This window comes from Equus asinus, chromosome 25 (assembly GCF_041296235.1).
Source record: "Equus asinus isolate D_3611 breed Donkey chromosome 25, EquAss-T2T_v2, whole genome shotgun sequence".
NCBI lineage: Eukaryota > Metazoa > Chordata > Mammalia > Perissodactyla > Equidae > Equus > Equus asinus.
Genome location: NC_091814.1, coordinates 43,170,171 through 43,191,396, shown reverse-complemented (window position 1 = coordinate 43,191,396; position 21,226 = coordinate 43,170,171). Strand labels below are relative to the sequence as shown.

Here is a 21,226-nt window from a genome sequence, read left to right as displayed (position 1 = left end):
AGGAGTCTGGAGCTGGTGACGATGACTGAGGAGGAGCCCAGAAGTTCAGTTCAATTAAGAACTGAGAATTGTAAATAGGGGGAAAAAAAGTGGTAATATAAAATGTGCCTGAGATAGACATTGGAAGGATACATAAAAAACTAATAAAAATGGCTTCCTGTTGGGAGAAAGTGAGGACGCAGAAACAAAGCTCCTCAATGTATGTCTGTTATAGTATTTTGATTTTTGTAACTCTACATTTAGAAAAGATTTTTTTTCTGAGTTAAATTACACCAAAACTGTGCCTGAGAATAGAGGGTGCCCTCTGGGTATTGCACGTAGGCATGTGTGTGCCCACTGTGAGCGGGGGAAGCCCGCAGAGGCCTCTGTTCTCATCCTCCACTGTAAGACATGCTGTGTTGTCAGACGGTGGCCGCCTGGGAACGCCGTGAGTCTCCTAAGATGCTGCCACGTTTGAATCCTTCCGGCTCTGGGGCTGGGACACGGCTGCCCTTGGGCCTCTCTCCAGAGACTCCACAGACAACAGGCGGTCCATGCTACAAGCTTGAAGCAATTTTCTCCCCACAAGGCCAACGGGCAGAAGACTAGACGGAAAAGCAGTGTCAGGCAACATAGGGTCATTTTGTATAAGTTCTTTTTGAATTATTGTTTGTTGTGGTAAGCTATATATAACATAAAATTTACAATGTTAACCATTTTGAGGTATAGGATTCAGTCGCGTTAATTACATTCACAATGTTATGCAACCATGACCGCTGTTCCCAAAGCTTTTTCATCACCCCAAACGGAAACTCTGTAACCGTTCATGTTTGAATTTTTTTTTAAAGATTTTATTTTTTCCTTTTTCTCCCCAAAGCCCCCCAGTACATAGTTGTATATTCTTTGTTGTGGGTCCTTCTAGCTGTAGCATGTGGGACGCTGCCTCAGCGTGGCCCGATGAGCAGTGCCATGTCTGCGCCCAGGATTCAAACCAACGAAACACTGGGCCGCCTGCTGCGGAGTGCACAGACTTAACCACTTGGCCACGGGGCCAGCCCCGATGTTTGAATTATTTTTAACAGCTATGTTTTATTGTCGCGTTAAAGCAAAGTTTTAAGGCAGGCTCATCCTGCCGGTCTTGCCGCAAGGACAGGGCTCAGGACCCCTGTAGGAAGGCGGGGTGATATGGGATCATCACGTCCCTTCCCCCATGATGAGAGAAATCTCCTAAGCAGAAACCAACTTCAAGGAAACTCCGAAGATAGAAGGGCTGGAATGTAGCTTTACAGCCTATCCTGGGGGAAGGTGGGGGGAGTCCTGGGCAGGCAGCATATTTTAAGATGAGAAAGAAGAGGATTTGGACAGTGGAGAGAATGAACCAGCTGGGAGATGCAAGGTTCAGCGGGTGGAATCTCACAGTGGTGGGAGGGTGGCTTGGAGGCTTGGCCTCCTTCCTCCCTGCCTGTCAGCACACTCAGGTCCTGGGCTGTGCCAGCCAATGGGATGGATGGCAGAGGCTTCAGGCAGACCACTCACGGTCCCCAGGTGACCTTCTTGGCTCAGCTGCAGACCTCACGGCACTGGGCCTCCTCTGCTGAGCAGCCACCTCATGGTCCCCAGTCCCCAGAGTGCCACAGCAGGTGGAGTAAAGACCACAGAGCGGGGAGGGAAGGAGAGGACACCAGGTGCACACTAGCATCACCAGACTCTCCACAGGGACCTCATCTAACTGATCCCTTTGAATGTGCATGAGGCCCACGAACCCGCTGGGATTCAGCGTGAATGCACATGCATCGGGTTTCCAGAAAAGATCCATGCCTCCCCTGCCAAAAAAAAAAGTTCAAAACACAAAACAGGAATTTCTTGATCCTGTTCATCATCCCACCTGGAATGACTTTTCAATTACAATTCTGACTCCACACACCCATCTCCACCAGCCCAAATTTGACCCATGCTTCAAACTTTTCCCATGATTCAATGATTTACTCCTCTGCCATCCCTAGAAGTAATCACTCCCTTTTTTGGATAACTCAAGCATCCTATCTCCTCCTCTCCGTGGCCTTCTAGGTTGGAGCGCTGATGCTGGGCAGGCCCTGTATCTTCCTTGGGAGACAGGCTGTTCCTGGAGGGCTGATTCACCACTGCATCAGCCCCAGCACCCAGCACAGGGCTCTGCACACAGTTCCCAGTCAGCAAAGTCTGCTAACAGAAGGGGGATGCATTTCTCCCTTTCGTTGGGCCGTTTTTAATATTTTGAAAGAGACAGATGTATTCAGAAGTGGCCAGGAAGAAATAGAACAATACAATAAATACGAGAGGAGAAGAAAAGATTTGAATTCAGGGAGCAGAGAATGCCCCTTATTCCCTTTAAGTGGAGTTAGGTTACAATGTTTATGAAACGCTGGGGCTTCATTTACTCCCAAGCCTGTGATGACAGCAGGGATCTAAGGAAGTTGCAGTGTGAGCCCCTGGAGAAAATGATTCCACAGTGGATTTGCAGCAAAGTGGGTAACTCCAGGGCCTCTGGGCGAGGTTGCCTGCTGGGGAGTGTAGCTCAGACCGCTGGGAGAGCCGCCAAAGCTTTCTGCACCTGCTCCAGGATCTGGAGCAGCAAGCCCTGAACAGTCAAAGCTACACTCCTTTGGTAACGGGGGAATTTTCCAGTTTCTCTATCACCTCCTCACTAAGCTCCCTCGCTTTCGGGATTTACTCAGCAACCAGGACCAACCCCAATAAAACAAGTTGGTCATTTAAAGATTCTTCCAGAATGAAGCTCCTCCAAATCAACTCATGCAAAATGATCCCCCCACCCTATCCCTCTTGCTTCCACACCCAGCTGTGAAAAGGTGGGATTCTAGAGGCATCAGTCTGGAGGTCAAGGCTTGGCTTTTTTCTGGGGCACATTTTTCAGGAGCGCAGACCGACCTGGGGGGAGCAGCATCCACCCACAGCAGTGCCTCCCAAAGGCTTTGGCATTGAAACTGGAGCTCTGCTGCTGCTTGAAGCTCTCTGAGTGGTTCGGGCAGGGCTGCAAACACACAAAGCTGTGGCTATCTCCCTGGACTTGGCATGGCAAGGACAGTCCCCTCCTAGTACAGCATTCGCAACAGTAGCTCTGTCCTCTAAGCGGGAGCATAGGGAACCAGCAAGCATCTGTACAACCTGGGACCGGCGTCTAGACACCCTTCTCAGCCCACCCTGTGGAGACTGCGGGGTGGAGCCCTCCTCCTCCAGCTCCACGTCAGGCTCTGTTCCTGTGCATTCCCTGCCTGGGGGCTCTGCTCTGCCTGCCCCAGCTGCTCCTGACCCCACAGAGGCCCTCCGGCCTGGCTGGAAGCACTGAAGCTGCCCTACTTGCTGCCCACACATCTGGTGTCACCTGCATTGGGCTGCCCACGGAGTGATGTTTGGCTCCTGGAACGTGGGAAGCAGAGGAGGATTGAGCCAGGGAGGATGGAGAACAGTACCTGTGGATCACGTGTGTGGAAGGACCAGGTGAACACCAGAGTGGGGCCTCCCTGCCAGGGCCTCCTTCCGCTCCCACCAAGGCCCCTGCCGGGCTGCTGGTCCTGCCGTCTTGGTGCTTTAGACAATAAGCACCTCAAAGTAGAGGGAGTACTCTGTGGAACAAGTCCAGAGTGCTGACACAGCCACAAAGCGGGGCCAACAGCAATCTTCCACATCACAGGATAGTTCAATAGTAGTTTCTTTTATTTGTTTGTTTGTTTACTGAGATATTGCAAAATGATTACCACAATAAGTTTGGTTAACATCCATCACCACACGTAGTCACAGATTTGTTCTTGTTGTTGTTGTGATGAGATTTTAAAAATCTATTCTCTTAGCAACTTTCCAGTAAACAATACAGTATTATTAACTACAGTCACTGTGCTATGCGTCACATCCCCAGGACGTATTTATCTTGTAACTGGGTTTTATTTTTTTAAGTTGATAACTCAAGTTTGAACGCATTCTAAAGCTCTGCATTTTTACCCTCCTCCTGCCCCAGCCACTATCTTCTTTGTTCTTGATGTCACACTAGCTTCTTTTAAATACTGTGCTTCTCTAGTTCCCTTGCTGGTTTTCTCTGCAGTGGCCTAGGGCTCAGGATCTAGGTTCTGGTCTCAGTTTTGCACCAATAACTACATGGCCTTAGATAATCACTTAGTCCCTCAGTTTCCCCATCTGGAAAATGAGGGATTTAGACTATATGACCATTTCAATCATTTTAGTATTGCACGCCCCCTTTTCCCCACACAGATTCCTGACTTAGAGACTTCTAGGCAAGGAAACTTAAAGCCAAAGTGTAAGATACCTACTGGTTACCCAAGTACAATCAAGTGCAGTCAGAATGTTTCAGTAAAGACAAAGCAACTTGATTGTCAGAAATCTGACTCGTGTAACTTTCAGGAATCTGTGTGTTGCATAAAGTTATATAAGAAGTTAATTGGCCAGAAGTCATCATTTCCTTGGTGAGTCAAGTGGTTCCCTCTGCAGCTGTGTCCACAGCTTCGGCCCATGTGACAGCTATTACTCTAAGGTGAACCCAAGTGCTCCTAACCTGACACAGGCAGGAGGGCCAAAAGGGGACTGATCTTGAAAAATAGTCAATAGAGAGGAGGGCTAATATAGGCAAAACTGTCCATTCAACTAACATTTTGGGGGGGCCCCACAGTAGGTGCTAAACATTCTGCTAGATGTTAGAGAAACATAAATGGAAAGTACCACCCTGCCCTCAAGATGTTTATACCCTAGGTTGGAAAACTGACACACATTTTCGCAGGTGAAATACTAAACCCTTCCAGGTATTTACTTGTCCTGGACTAAAACACATAATAGAGTCTCAGATAGTAGGAGACGGAGTTGGTGTTCTCAGACTGGCCATGGTCAGAGACGGGTGGGTCTATCCGCCTGCCAGAGGTGGCATAATTACTTTAGGAAGTTGATACCAACCTCAGCACTTCTTTCGCGCCAGACTTTGTCCTCAGATCAGAGAGAAAAGAGTGAAATTACTAAGGATGGTGTCTTAGTTAGGGCTGCTACAACAAACTATCACAGAGTAGGTGGCTTAGACAACGAACATTTATTTCTCACAGTTCTAGAAGTTGGGAAGGCCAAGTCAAGGCGCCAGCAGATTTGTGTCTGGTGAGGGTCTACCTCCTGGTTCGTGGATGTCGTGTTCCCATCGTATCCTCACATGGTGCAAAGGACAAGAATGCTCTCTGGGGTCTCTTTTATAAGGGAATTATCCCATTCATGAGGGCTCCACCCTCATGACCTAATCACTTCCCAAGGGCCCCACCTCCTAAAAACTATCACATTGGGGGTTAGCATTTCAACACATGAACTGGGTGGGGGACATAAGCATTCAGTCAATAACATATGGGTCCCATGTTACTAGGGGCAGGAAACCACTGATCAAGGTAATTTGGAGACAGTGAAGAAGAACTGAAATTCAACCAGAGATGGGTGCAGATACACAAAAGATGTGCTAGGTGAAAGGCTAGAGCCTGGAGACGATGGAAATAGATAATGAGGTGAATTAAAGAGCCAAGAGAGGAAAGAAGATAGACTCTAAGACTTGATCCTGGCCGTTAGGATCATAGGGTCCAAGGGCTGGAAGACTGCCAGAGGTCATTATGTCCACGCCCACCTCGATGCATGACCACAGAAACCCTCTGACAGGGAAAAAAGCATCCAATTCTGAAGGATAATCAGACAATCCTGGAGTCTACGATGTCATTACAGGGCAAAGCCAGCCCTGGCAGAGCGTGACCCACTGGTGTTTGACAACTATTATGGGGTCAATCACCTGCAAAGATTCAAGGGCAAAGGTTTGACTTCGTCTTCTCGTTCCTCTCAGAAAATGCAAGCTCCTGCTGCTTCTATGCTAAGAGGAAGAGGAGGACTGAGCTACAGAAAACACCTAAGCAGAAGGCTCTTAAAAAATAAAAAGGGGGACGGGCGGGTGGCGCAGTGGTTAAGTTCGCACGTTCTGCTTCAGTGGCCCAGGGTTCGACGGTCGGGATCCCAGGTGCGGACATAGCACCACTTGGCATGCCATGCTGTGGTAGGCGTCCCACATATAAAGTGGAGGAAGATAGGCACTCATGTTAGCTCAGGGCCACTCTTCCTCAGCAAAAAGAGGAGGATTGGCAGCAGATGTTAGCTCAGGGATAATCTTCCTCAAAAAAATAAATAAATAAAAACAGGGGCCAGACTGGTAGTATAGTAGTTAAGTTTGCACTCTCCGCGTTGGCGTCGTGGGGCTCACAGGTTCAGCTCCCAGGCATGGACCTACACATTGCTCATCAAGCCATGCTGTGGCAGCGTTCCATATTCAAAATTGAGGAAGATTGGAATGGATGTTGGCTCAGGGCCAATCTTCCTCACCAATAAAATAAAATAAAATAAAAAGGGTTCTAATTCCACTGGAGTGTTAGTTTCTTAGATACTAGAGCCACACAGGACTAACCAAGGAAACCCGGGGTGGCTACAGGATGGGTAAGATGCAGACAGAGGATGAAGGACTCACCACAGCTTTGTTATTCTACAAGAAAGTATGTTTACAGGTGCTGGACCAAATGTAACCGACCTTGGTCATGTGTGCATTTGTGTCTGTACCCACATGGCCAACAGAGCCAAAGCCTGGTCAGTGCATCGCCTCGCCATGAGGCCAGATCACATGGCCAGCCCTCGGCAGCTCTGAGGAGGAGGAGAATGTGGAATTTGGCACACCTCGTCCGGGCGGCTAAAGATGGTGGTCGAGGAGAGGATAATCAAACCAGGCAGGCAGTGCTCGGTGAGACTACCTTGCACCACAGGACACTCACAGCACTGGGTCACCTTATATTCATCAGCATCACCACACAGCAAGGGAACCAGTGCTCATTCCACTTTTCAATATTTTAAGAATGGTAAATTTGGGGCTGGCCCGGTGGCCTAGTGGTTAAGTCTGGCGTGCTCCACTTTGGTGGCCTGGGTTCAGTTCCTGGGCCGGGACCTACCCCACTTTGTTAGTGGTCATGCTCTGCTGGTGGCCCACATACTGAAAAGTAGAGGAAGACTGCCATGGATGTTAGCTTTTCCTCAGCAAAAAAAAAAAGAAATAATAATAATAATAATGAGATGCTGGTCAAAGGGTACAAACTTTCAGTTATGAGTAAGTTCTGGGGATCTAATGTACAGCATGGTGACTACAGTTAATAATACTGTATTGTATACTTGAAATTTGCTAAAAGAGTAGATTATAAGTGTTCTCACCTCACAAAAAAAGGTACCTATGAAAGGTGATGGGTATGTTATTAACTTGATTGTGGTGATCATTTCACAATATATATGTATATCAAATCATCACATTGTACACTTTAAACATGTACAATTCTATTTGTTAATTATACCTTAATAAAGCTGGGGAAAACGTAAATAATACAAAGCAGATAGATTAGATATCATAATTTTAATCTTCCTATGATTATTTACTATTACTTAACAAAATAGTCTTTTAAAATGGCATTTAACGTTTAGGTATTTATTTCCATTTAGGCCATGAGTCTTTTTTTAAAGAGTCCTATTAGAAATTTTTCACATCTTGTAAAGATACGTTAAAAATAGGATATCAAAACTCTGCCACCTCAAAATTTCATGGGGAGGAAATAATTCCAAAATTATGTATAAGGACTTCTATGTGTCAGATATAAGGAAGAATAGAGTATGCAGAAAAGTGCAATATAAATGCTATTATTATAAATAATATTCAGTATCACGTACAAAGGGACATTTGGTCATATGAGAACAACCGTTAGTGGTTTTGACAGCACAGTGGATTAATGATGAATTCATCTAGGCTTCTGCTTTCCTTGCTTTCTGAGAAATTTCTGGGTTTCACTCAGGAAGCAATACAGTAAAAATCTGATTGAAGAAATATATAGAGAATGGAAAATTGAGATGCAGTTGTCATTGATGATAGAATCAACATGGCGACTCAATAACCAGGAGTACACGATGTTTGTTCACATGGCTCAGAATTGTGTTTGGTGAGTAATTATAGCCCCACATCATGTAACAGAATTACTGGATATAAGCAGAAGGACAGTGGAGCACATTCAAATTAACCTTCTTCAGCCAAAGACAAACTACATGACATATAAGAAATTATGAAACTGACTCATAGCATACTTAGACAAGGCACTCAAACAAGATTTTTTTTCCCCCCAAGGAAGACCAGCCCTGAGCTAACATCCGCTGCCAATCGTCTTTTTGCTGAGGAAGATTGGCCCTGAGCTAACATCCATGCCCATCTTCCTCTATTTTATATGTGGGACGCCTGCCGCAGCATGGCTTGACAAGCAGTGCATAGGTCTGCACCTGGGATGTGAACTGGCGAACCCTGGGCCGCCCAGTGGAGCCCGCAAACTTAACCGCTGCACTACCAGGTGGGCCCCAGAAGAAGATGTTTTTCAAAAGGCTGCTTGACACAAAAGAGTTACTGAACATTTGCAGATAACAATACCAATACTGTGGGGCTTGCCAACAAGCCATCCTGCTTACACAACCAAACTGGTGTAGCTCACATGGAGAACTCAGTTCCAGGTGCCCAGCAGCCTTGCCTGACTGGATGCAGGATCCAGTAGGCCTGTGGCTTCAGCCCCACTTACCACTTTGTTTCTATTCTTTTTCTGATTCTTGAAGATGCAGCTCTTGTTTTTGAGCCTGGCTCTGTCTTTTTAAATTTCCCTTGAAATATTTTATCTATTATTGTTATGTGTTTGAGTTACAGAAGGACGCCAACTTAAAGTGAGAACTTAAAATGGCATCTCAGGTAATACGATAATAAAAGGCTTACTGAATTGTTGGTTCATCTTAAATATTGATTTGTATATTAGAAAATTAGGGATCATAGAAAGTGTCAGGCTCCAGGTCAAAAAAGACAGTTTACGTGTCTTCTCTTCAGTGCATGTGTGCCCAGCGGCTTTCTGCAGGCCCTAAAATCATACACCACGTGGGAGGATTCCTCAGTAAAGCAGTCCCTGCATGTACACAAAACAGGATCTGCTTACTCTGTTTCCTTTTCTTAAAGTAGTGAAGCTCTTCACTCAGTAGCTAAGATCCTATCTTAGTTTAGCTTGACGAAGCTGCTTTGTTAAAGAAAAAATATTCAATGGCACTCGTTACAGACGGGAAGGCTGACTTTATCCAGGACCCTCGTGATAGGTGTAGGGACCACTGCAATGGGATTTTACAGTATGGGAGAGAGATTGGGTTCAACTCCAAGTACAGCATGGGCAAGTGGGAATTTACAGCCCAGGAGCAGGGTGGGGGTCCAGTGGATGGAAAACTACTGAGAGAAAACATCAGGGATAAGTAGGGTTTTGGCTCAACTCACTTAACAGGATTCTTGCTGAAGACAGGCCAGGGTGATCAGACCTCACCTGAGGGATGCTGGAGGATGGGGGACCTGATAAGATATCCAGAGTGATGGGATATGGAGGGAGCAGGTTCTGGTTACACCGACTTAGCAGGGTTCTTTCTAAAACTGAGTTTTACAAGGAAGGGCACTGAGGGGCCTAGAAGGTTCAGGAGCCTGAAGTTTGATCGAGCAAAGAATCTTTACCAGCTTCTGTATCAAATATTCCATGACCCAGATTGCAACTTCAGACCTGACATAATTTTTAGTACACCCTGTTTAAATTACAACTCCTACAGTAATCCACATCACCTCTCTTCCTTATTAATCAGTATTCACAGTCTTAAGGCCTCAGTCTGTCCCACTGTACCTGGAGAAGTACGTGACATCCTCTAGTGGTGAGTTGACGTATTAAAAAAATAATGTTGCAAACCTGCTGTGGACTTTTGGAATAAATATTGGGAAATTCTATGTTCTTTCCCTTCGGGCTCATCTTATCCTTTGACTTTAGCCCATTTCACTGAAAGCACAGATTTTAAGATATGCTGGCTCCTGAGCGTTTCTATTTTTCTAAGCTGCAAGATTAAGTTTTTTAGACTTTCAAAGTCGAATTCAGATTTGGTAGAAAACTATTCTGTAAAATGTGAACAGACGTTGTTTTCAGTTAGGTGTGGAATGTGGGGGCAGAAAGCCGGGAGAAGGGTGGGTGAGGGGCTGGGATTGTATTCAGGTACTTCTGCTCATTCTGGTTTGACATTATAAGGCAGAAATTCTTAACACACTCTTGGCCTCTCCCATCCCAACACACAACTGAATGATGTCCACACTTAAGAAACACATTCCCAGTCAGCACACGCTGGGCTAAGTGCAATTCCCAGGGCTCTACTTATAACCCCACTCTCTCTCCTACTCAGAAAGCCTCCTTAAGTGGGAATAGCACATGAAGAATGCTAAATGAGCACTGCGGTGGGTTCCAGGCAGTGCCTGCGCCGGTTCACTCTGCAAATGGCCGCCCGACCCTCACGGGGTTCTTAGGCTCTTGAACTCACTGCCAACCAAGAGCAGTTTCCTTTCCCACCATTAATGACCACAGGCCCATTTCTATAAACTTGCTGTTTTGGAACTTTAATCAAGAATCAGACAACCGAGAAAAATGAAGGAGATTTATTTTTGGTAATAACCAGACAACTAATTTGAAAAAGGCACATTCTTCAAAATCCATAAGAAATCAAAAGACATCGTGGTTACATAAGGAAAAAGGGAATGCCAAGAAATCTGACATTAATACTGGAAAAGTCCACTTATTTTTTGTTAAGTAGGAAAAAACAAAATGCGGTTGGGTTTAAAAGTCAATGGGCTGCTGCTTTGTTTTATGATGGGGATGGCAAATAGATTTAAATCTCTCATCATCTGATCAGCTGGGAGCAGAGGCCTGGAGCTCGTGTTGACAATGCTGAGGCCCACTTTGGACACAGGGCGGAGGGCTGTGACTTCTGTGGACCAGTCGTGACAAGCACAACATCCTCCTGCCAGCTCTACCCGACCACAAGGTTACTAAGCCCGCTGCTTCCTGAGCACAAACGTTCTTTTTGGTTCAGTGCTCCTAGCCAAGGGCAAATTTAGTTTACGAGCCTCAAGGAGGAAAAGTGGGAGGTTATTTCCCAATATAGGAATCAATCTATGGATTTTTAAAGACATCAAAACAAGTGAAATAGACACCGCAGGTTCTACTGGGAGGAAAGGCATGGAAGACAATTATTTATATCTTTACAGATTATTTACAGATTAGGGGATGCTAATTGTGTTCTTAGGCCATTTGGATAAGGCTAGTGCCCTTCCCTAGTTTATCTATGTTTCTAAAAACAGCTTGAGAAGCAATGCGTATAGATACAGAAGGGAGAGGGCAGTGTATTAGTTGGAAATGAGTTTAATAGCCAAGTCTCAGTCTGAATGAGGCACATTTAGGCCCCCATTATCAAGTACTTCACAACCTAACACCTACACCTGAACATGAATAGGAGTCAGGCCTATTTTAGAGCCATCTGGAGAAACAGTTTTACACGACTGTCTTAACTTCATGGGGTTCTCTCTAGGATGGGTGACGTCTTCTTTGCAAATATATTACTATCGATAACCAGTATTTCCCATATGACTCATAAACCTCAGCATTTTATAATCTCAAGAACACCCTTGGAAAAATTTTTAAATAATCATTTCATCATATTTATATAAATTATGATAAAGAAGTGATTTTTAATCACTGATAATATTCACAATACATATATAAAAACAAACGACATTCCCATTGAACAAGCGATACACAGTGTTCAAGGTACTTTAATTTTGAAAAAAACAAAACACAAAAGCAACATGACTTTTCAACAAATTCTAAAATAAAATATATTATGCTCAGATTGGTGGCCAAAGTATTAAAATGAAGACTGACATTTGTAAGTACATATTCAACTTGAAAACCAGATTAAAAACTGCTTTTATAAAATGGTATGAGGGCTTTACAAAGATGTACCTGTTTATTTTTATAAGTGTTTTATTGTCAAATGGTAAAAGAAAAAGGTTTCATGTTGCTATTTGAAAGTACTTCTCTACAAATAAATTGTGTATGGACATACGCTTTCTTCCCATTAAATAGTAACCTAAGTGGATATATTTTATATTTTCTACTTAACATTAGTTTTTGAAGTGCTAGACACCTGTATATGCTGCATAAAAATTTTGGTCAGACACATGAAAACATAGTCCTGGTGAAGATCGTCTTGCTGAATTACTGTCACTTTCACATGCCAAATTGATATGTTTGCTATATTTTAACATCAATGAACATTATGCTTCGTGTCTTTAACAGATAAAATTGTAAATCAAACAATTAAAAACCATCAAAGGGTCAAAACCACCTCAGCTTGGAGGCTTTCAAATAAAATACATTTAAATTATTTTATTGATTTAAAAAACAGAAATAAAAACAACAGCATTACTACAGTTAGTGACGTAAATCCCCTGGAACTTCTCTGCCATGGAAACTAACGAGGAACCCTAAAGTTTACCCTAAAGTAACTGGGAAACCTAAAATTTCCACGGGAAAAAACTCGAGTCCAGAGACAGTTTCTGATTCCCCTACTTGCTTCCAGAACCCTGGGATTACTCAAGAAAGGATTTATATTAATACATAATGTAATGAGAGTTCTGCAATAATAATTAAATGGTGATGTCTGGGTATCATGTATGGCATCCTACGCTCACAAGTCATTGTTCTAAGTCAACTAAGCAAATTACCTATCACAGTAATGAAAAATGAACTACCAGACACACAAAAGAAAATCTGAAAACTTGAAAAATGTAAAAAACAGAAACTGAATAGAAATTAAGCTAAGGGTATATTTAGATAATAGATTTTAATTATTTGTACATTTAAAAAATATATAATTTTATGCTTTAAAACTTATCATTTTATTCCTCAGAAGACCCAGAGCTAATATACTGCTTCTTTTTAAAATGATTTTTGAAATAGTGGACAGAAAATTGACAAGAGTTTCGGTTGATTGCACTTAGGCATGGAAGGAAAAGTGTTTTTAACAAAGGCTAAACAGTAAAAAAAAAATTGTGACTTTTTGAAATTTTTCTAAATTATACTGAAAGGAAATGATGAAAAACCACATTCAACTGAATGAAGAAACAAGAGTATTTGTCTCAACTGTGATCTGAGTTGCTGACAGGGACCAGATGGATCTGAGGTAGCAAGCATCAGCAGGCCGATGGGATAGTTTACAAGGCACCATTGGTTTTGTGATGTAATGCTAACATCTGAGATCTATGCTATATAGATTTTTCTTCAATTTCCTCTGATTTTATATTGGATTGATACAGATATTATACTCACTATGATTTAACTTTCTGTCCAGGCAGGTCTTTCCTCAAATCTCTTGGAAGATTCCCTCAGAGTCCCAAATGAAAACAGTTCCTTTAGCTATGCCCCTATGCTCAACTGAGCACAACTGGAGGCCTTGGCTAGAAGAGGTTTATGCATTCTTTCTGGAACAGATCTTTTCAAATAGATTCTTCCTCCATGTCTTTGAGATCCCTTCCGAGGTATTAATAAAAATCCCTATGTCTTCTTAGCGTTTCTGAAAATCCTTCCATACTTTAATCACGTGACTTCTTAAATATATACATACACACATACTCACTCTCATAGCAGCAGAGAGGTCGAAACCTAGCTGAACCACGCCAGGATCATGGTGATAGTTCCTAGGTACATCATGTAATGGAACAGACCCTTTGTTAAACAGATCAAGATCATTTTACTGGAATTCTGCTTTCAGAACTGAAATGCAAATAAACGACGACTGTCTCCAGAAACACTGCTCTCAATCTCAAGCACAATCACAGACCATGGTCCAACAATTAATATTGGCCATTAAAACCTCTGAGAATCTATCTAACATTTCTACTTCCTCTAAGCATAACATCTCTTGCATGTCTCTAATTGTTAACCTGACAGGACTAGCTGGTCAAGAAATAAGCTGCCTTATATAATGTTCCATCACTGCATAACAAGAAAGAGTTTGGTAAAGTTATGCCAATCTGACCATATAAAACCTACTATTCAACTGAGATTAGAATCTCTTTTGCTTAAAAGTCACTCAAACTCTCGTCCTAGGCTACTAAAAAACTCCACTCAGGGGAGACAGAAATGACTAACAGAAATTAACAGAAGCATCAGAAATATGCTACTGAATACTAGTTTATACATTCTTCTGTTCACCTGTAGTTGTTTATCTTTCATAAATAGCGTGTCTATACAACAACTCTACACATTTCATTCTCTTCCTACTCATGAGTTTTAATACATTCATTTTTTTCTACCCATTTCTTATCTTCTAAGATGTTTTTTCACTTAATTGGTGGTTTTCAAACTTCATTATCAGTGGAATTCCTTGCTCCAATTCAATCTTAATGGAGAATCCTAATATATAAAGTAGCCAAAGGAGAACAGCTCTGATACAAAGTGGCGGGGTGCCAGGAGACACAGCCTGAAAATCACTGCTCTAAGTCAATCAGGAAAGTTGACGTAAAGACAGTCAATTGGAATTTTTTCATTTCCAACATTTATAACCAACTTCCCCATTGTTTCCAATGAGTACAGCTAGTTCCACCTCAGCTCGTTAACGGAATAAAAGCACAGTGCCTTACAGATAGCTTTTAGATAAGTATTTGAATTTGTGTTTCTTTTTTTCATACTATTCAAAAGTGCAAATTAGTATAAGATGTAATCCCACAATAGGTTATTAAAATATTTAACATGTGATAGAAAAATTTTCTAAAAATTATCACAGCTTCATAACTGTAATTGCTTTGGTGCAAGTCCACACTCTCCAAAGGCTCTTCAGAGTGTCAAGAAAACAAAAATCACTCTGTACTTACTCTGAGAAGAGTATCTTCCCGTGCAACGATTCTGTGGAAGATATATTTTTGCATTTAAAAAAAATTCCTCAGTTACATATACCATGCTATATTTCAAACCTGATTTGCTCAAAAGGCAAGGGAAAAAATCAGGTCAATTTTTTAGCTTTGTCAAGCTTAGATTAGAAAGGTTTTACAAAAAGTGAAAAATGAAAAATTATTTTCTAAAATAAGCTCATTTGTGCTCTCACATTCATCAATCTCCTTCCACGTAAATGGAAGGCTTTCAGACTCTTCAAGGAACCCATGCCTCCCATGACCACCTGCAGGCTTAGCTCCTCAAAGGCACCCCTGCTCCTCTATGCTCCTCACTGGCTGGACCGGCAGCACCAGGTGTGAAATTCGGCTCCAGAGCCCACTCAATTTATCTGAGTCCATGTGGTTGAAGGAGCTGGGAGTGTCAGAATCGGCAAACCTGGCCCAGAGCAAATCTCTCACTTTTTCTTCCGTTTCTCTTAGGCCAACACTTGCTTCCAACGTTTCCTCGTCTAGTAGAACGGTGAGGACCAGGGCCACATCTTTAAAGGCAGCGTTCTCATGGTCACAATACTTGTAGAAGATCAAGGTGGAGCCTGCGGGAAGGGACTCAAAGCGGTGCACCACGGCAGCCTTCTGGCCGTTCTCGAACCCAGAGCTCAGCTCCATGTCGACCAGGAGCTTGACCGTGTCGCTGTCATGCAGGGTTCTTCCGGCCCCATCAATCTGAATGGCAGAGACTTTCTGCGAAGAGGTGTAGGCATCTGCAACATGGTAGCTCAGGCACTTCAGGGTCTCTCTCCCCTCTCGAGCGGCTGTAAGGATGATGGTGGCCGGCTCAGTGGGGTGTGAAGCATTGAGGTGCTTCTGGAGAAACTTCCGTCCTCTCTGCCACAGAAAGGAACTCTGGCCTGGAAATTTATCCTTCAATTGGCTGAACTGAACCAAGAAGGCCTCCAAAGCTGGATTGGGCACTTGCTGGGCTGGAGAGGAATAGTAGCTACTAACACAACTTAGCAAAACAAGAGTCACAACCAGGAAGCCAAGAAAGATACAGCCTGTCGGAGAATGAGAAAATACAAGACAAAATTAGAGAGAACGTGAGTCAGAAATAAAGCCTGTGGTAAACTGAAATGAGGTAGAGATACTGTCGGATTTTACTGGTTGTGGTTTCTTTTGCCTAAATCATTTAAACTTTCCACTATTAAAGCCGGTCAGAAATACCTTTGCTCTAATTTCGTAGATTTAATTATTTGAAGATACAAAATCTTTGTTAAAAGGTAAGCTGCCATGGCCGAATGGTTAAGTTTGCACACTCTGCTTTGGCCACCCAGGGCTTTACCGGTTCAGATCCTGGGTGTGGACATGGCACCACTCATCAGGCCATGCTGAGGCGGCGTCACACATGCCACAACTAAAATATACAACTATGTACCAGGGGGTTTGGGGGAGAAAAAGCAAAAATAAAATAAAATAAAATAAAATGTTTCTTTAAGGAAAAAAAGGTAAAAACTAAGGGGGCTGGCCAGGTGGCCTAATGGTTAAATTCAGTGCACTCTGCTTCAGGGGCCCAGGTTTGGTTCCCAAGCATGGACTTACACCACTTGTCCATGCTGTGGTGGCGTTCCACATACAAAATAGAAGAAGACTGGCACAGATGTTAGCTCAGGGCGAATCTTCCTCAAGCAAAAAGGGGAAGATTGGCAATAGACATTAGCTCAGGGCAAATCTTCCTCAGCAAAAAAAAAAAAAAGAGTAAAAACTAAGTTTATTTGTTGCTATAACTAATGATGTGATTTAGAAATGAACTATCAGGATATGCTTCCACCTTCTCACAGTACCTACTACCTGTAACAGGCCATTTTTTTCTAAAAGGTCAAAATGTAAAAATGCCACTTGAGAAGTTAATACTCTCTAATTGAAAAGGCAGTTTTAGTTTCTTGTTTATGAAAAGCTCTTCCTCCTGTGGGAATTCCCATTTTGTTAAGGATGGCAAAATATCAGCCAGCACGCCTAAAGGAAAAATCTCTTAAACTCCATTGCTCTATTTTACTATTACTTACTATCAAACATTTTTTTAAAAACATGTTAATACTGTTTAAATCTGCTAGTTTTCTAGGTATTTTCTTTGAGGATTTCTGAATGTGAATCAACACTTCAGTAAGACCAGTTTTGTTCTCACCATAGTTGCAAAAATCCTTTTTATTAGTCTTTCTTAAGGTATCATGTACATTCTCTTTATTTTCTTCCAATTTTTGTGTTTCTTGTTGATGACTTTCAGCCTCTGGGGAAAACAAGGAACATTATTTTCAGACAGCACTCTAGTGCGAGTGTGTACTATACCTTTATACTTCTTACTAAACCAAAGGATTATTTGACTGAGAGGAGTTTACTACGTAAAATTTTCTTTCATGCAAAGCTCACTTTTTTCGTTAAGGCTCACTATCACTTTTATTCTACTTAGAAGAATAAAATGAAGTGCTGTGAAATTCATTTAAGGATATTCTTGCTACATTCACGGTTCCTCACTGGCCCTTACACCAAAGACAAAAAAACAAGCATCGTAATATTGCATCCAAATCTATCTAAAATGTGATTCGACAAAATGTACAAAATGAAGAAGGGATTTAAGAAGTGCTGGCTGTGCACAGACTCAGCATCACAGGGCAACGACGCTTCACTTTTAGTGTTCAAGTCTCACGCAGCTCCTCAAGACCCCAGGTGTACAAATAACACAGGCTCTAAGTGCAGAGACAGGAGAGACTACCCTACAGGTGCAAAATAGCTTACAAAAGCAAGTTTGACCCTCTTAGTGAAGGAGGTATGAAAGGCAAGAAATATAAGGATAAGGAAATTTATAAACTGCATAAAAATAGAGGTGTGGGCTGAGACATCAATCTTAAAATGTATGGGTGAAAAGGAGGACAGTGTTTTGTAGAACCCAAGCTCAGTCACTCTAGAGTCTAGATGCGCACTTGACCCCAGCCAGGTACCGCGTAACAGTGAAAGCTGAGTGTTCCCCATAACCCTCACTGGAAAAACAACTCAAAGAGCATACTCTGTTAACATAAAGCAGCAGAGTCGTCTTCACCTATATGGATAGTTCACTTAGTTATATCACACCAAAAAGCAGGTTTTAAAAATATATCACTGAATCTAAGGACTGACAGGATCTTTAATGATCACCTACTCCAGCCCCCTACCTTACCTATCATGACAAAAGGTCCTGGGATATTAAGGGCTTTACAGAAAGTCACATAAAGAGATGTGGCCGGGTTGAGATTAGAACAAGATTTCTCATCTCTTAGTTTGCTTTTTGCGTTATATTAAATTGCTATATATTAAAGGCCAGAGGTGAATTTTAAAAAGTCATGGCCATTTTTATCAGACTGCATTAATATAAACAGTAAATAAATAAAGACACTGTTTAAAAATGCAGTTAATGTGTGGAAAGCAACTTGATATAGTGGAATGAGCTAGTCTAGAAGATGAGAAACCTCATTCTAATCTCAACTCAGTCATCTCTCTTTACATGACCCTGGGAAAGGCACAACGGCCTTAATCCTCTGAAAAGAAGGCCCCGACCCATTCTCAGTAACAGAGCAACACAAAACAGGACAGAAGTTCAGGGGGTTCTCTCACCTGGCGCCAGCTCTCGCCCTCGCCTCCTCAGTGTCTCCTGGCTCTCCAGCCCCGCACTGGAATGACCAGGACTCTGGGCATCCTGGGGGTCTGCAGCAGATGGCTCCAGTGAAGCTCCAGGTCTGGCGCTCGCTTCCTCAGCGAGGGCTGCAGGGCCGCTCCCTCCGTGTGCATCCGCTCTTCCTACCTTCTCACCTGGAGAATGGCTGGGTTCTGGATCCAAGGGGTCCTTACCCAGATTTTCTGAAGGGCTGGGATGCCTTTCTTCTCCATCCTGACAACTCTGGTTGTTCTCATGTTCTGTTTTATCCTTTGGAGATTTCCCATCATTTGTTTCCTTTGGACTTTCTGATTGATCACCTGTATCTGCACCTGCTGGACCTATTGTTTCTACCTCGTGGTGATCTTTGTTAAGACCAGAGGCAGGGTTTGGGGTCTGCGCTTCTTCAGTGGTACTTGTGACTGCGGTCTCCTGTGCCTGAGAATTTATTGATGGGTCATTTTCCAAATCCTTTTGAGAGTCTAATGAGATAAAAATTTATAATTTTTATTGAAAAAAATTCCCGTATATTTTTGTATTTTAACAAGGTCCCTGATTAACAGTAATATTTATATAGATTTTTAGGGTTTACAAGGCAATTTTCCTAAACATTATTTCTTTTGACTTCCACTAAAGCTGATTAACAAATTTATCAAGTTAATAAGTAAACATGAATGCTAATGAATAAACAAATTTATCATCATGTTAATAAATCTAACAAGTAACACTAATTGTAAAACTCTTTTCAACAACAGAACCAACTTTTGGTTATATTAAATACATCCTCTTCCCCAATGAAATAATGGATCTATGCAATGATCATCAATAGCAACTAAAACCATTATGCAAAAGGCTGGTAAAGAGTCTTATAATAGATGAACCAGACTGACAACGGTTGAATGCTCTGATCAATCTCAGCATTACAAAAAGAGGGAAAACCGGCTATCATTAACCTCCCGATTCAATGGAATAGAAAGCATACCCATACCAGCTAGGAAGTATTCTTGCCAAACAACTGAACCTGAATCTGAGCAAGCTTCAAGAGCTGCTACTGGTTCCTAAGAAATACAGGGATAGACGGATATATTAAATTATGCCTCAGGAATGCAATTGGCAAACCCAGAACGTGGGAAATTCCAAGGGACAAAAGACTGCTCCTTTAATAACAGCAAGAAACAAAAACAAACGGCAAGAAAAGAAAAAAAGGAGGGGTGACCTATTGATCAAGAGAGACTTAAGAGACACATCTACCAAACGCAATGTGTGGACCACACTGTTTAGATCTGGCGTCCAACAAATCGATTGTTAAATATTTATGAGACAATCAGGGAAATTTGAACGCCAGATATTTGATGATACTAAGGAATTATTATTCATCTTTTAGGTGAGATAAGGGTATTGTGATAATGTTTTAAAAAAAATTTTTTCTTGTTTTTCAGAGATAAGTGTTCAAGTACTTATGGCTAAAATTACATGTCTGGAATTTGCTTCAATTAAATGTTACGGGGGAAAGGAGAAGTGAGGGAGTATAAATGAAACAATATTAGCGATATGCTGCGAGCAGATGAAGCTGTTTGATGGGTAATGGGATTCATTTCATCTTGCTCTCTACTTTCACATGTTGGAAATTTCCTATGGTAAAGCTTAAAAAAAAAGAGCAACCTAAAAGATCTATCAATCAAACGCAGTGTCTGGTCCATCTGTAAAGAAAAAAAAAAATCCCAACTGTGAAGAAAAAAAAGATTATGAGACAATTTGGGAAATGTGAATACTGACTGAATATGATGATATTAAGGGATAACTACTAATTTGTTTTTTAGGTATACTAATGCTATTTTGGCTATGTTTTTTTAAAAAATCTATTTTTAAGAGATGTAAATTATTTACAAATAAAATGATATAATGTCTTGGATTTGCATTTAAATACCAAGCCAGGCAACAAGATCAGCATTATGCAGGTATTAGTTGAAGCTGAATGCTGAGTACATGGGGATTCGTTATTCTGTTCTACTTTTATATATTTAAAAACATCCTTAATAAAAGATTTAGGTAAACATGCCCTTCTACTCTTCTGAAAAATCTACTCCATATTTTGCTTCTTTCCTCTCTCTTATACATACATATGAGCTCAAAGAAGAATTTAAATTTCATCTTTCCCTGTAATTGAAAGATCTCCTCTAAATATACAGCATACCACAATTTTCTTGGTTTCTTTAAAATATGACTCTAAATATTTGTCTACCATGTTTTTTTAAGACGCATTGCATTTTTCCAATACTATAGGTTCCTATTATTGGAGTCTTTAAAATATTAATCTTCCTTATAATTAGGGTCTGGAATTACGGTAAAAATCCAGTAAATATGAAATAATAATCATAACAAATTAATCAATGAAATTAACTTTTTTACATCCAAACTCCAGGTTTTAGTCGTCAGAGGCTTCCTCTCTTAGCACAGCCCTAGTTTTCTACAGCACAAAGCTCAGTGCTGTACAAACTAGTCTTACCCTCCGGAGGGTCCCTAAGTCCTCTGTCCGTCATGTTTTTGTTTTATCTCTTCAGACTTTGGGATACTTTTTGTTACTGTCTGGTATTCCTTGTGAAGATGTCTTGTTTTCTTCTTGTCCCAAGTCCCAACAGATTCATGCTTCCCGCGGACCCACGAAACAAGGCATACACACAGTGACTAAAATAAAATGAAAAACA

The 21,226-nt window shown here is 41.9% G+C and overlaps 1 protein-coding gene across 3 annotated transcripts in view; it reads right to left on the bottom strand.

The window, feature by feature from the left end:
• Positions 1-10,534: 10,534 nt before the first annotated feature.
• Positions 10,535-21,226, bottom strand: part of LOC106833921 (torsin-1A-interacting protein 2-like) — a 36,573-nt gene continuing 25,881 nt past the window's right edge. For all 3 annotated transcript variants that reach the window (XM_014845284.3, XM_070497682.1, XM_014845283.3), the window contains 4 exons: positions 21,028-21,206; positions 18,482-19,003; positions 17,022-17,123; positions 10,535-15,897 (listed from right to left, as the gene is read on the bottom strand). In XM_014845284.3, the coding sequence (XP_014700770.1) occupies positions 15,143-15,897; positions 17,022-17,123; positions 18,482-19,003; positions 21,028-21,061 (1,413 nt within the window). In that variant the 5' untranslated portion in view covers positions 21,062-21,206 and the 3' untranslated portion in view covers positions 10,535-15,142. The remainder of the gene's footprint in view (positions 15,898-17,021; positions 17,124-18,481; positions 19,004-21,027; positions 21,207-21,226) is intronic.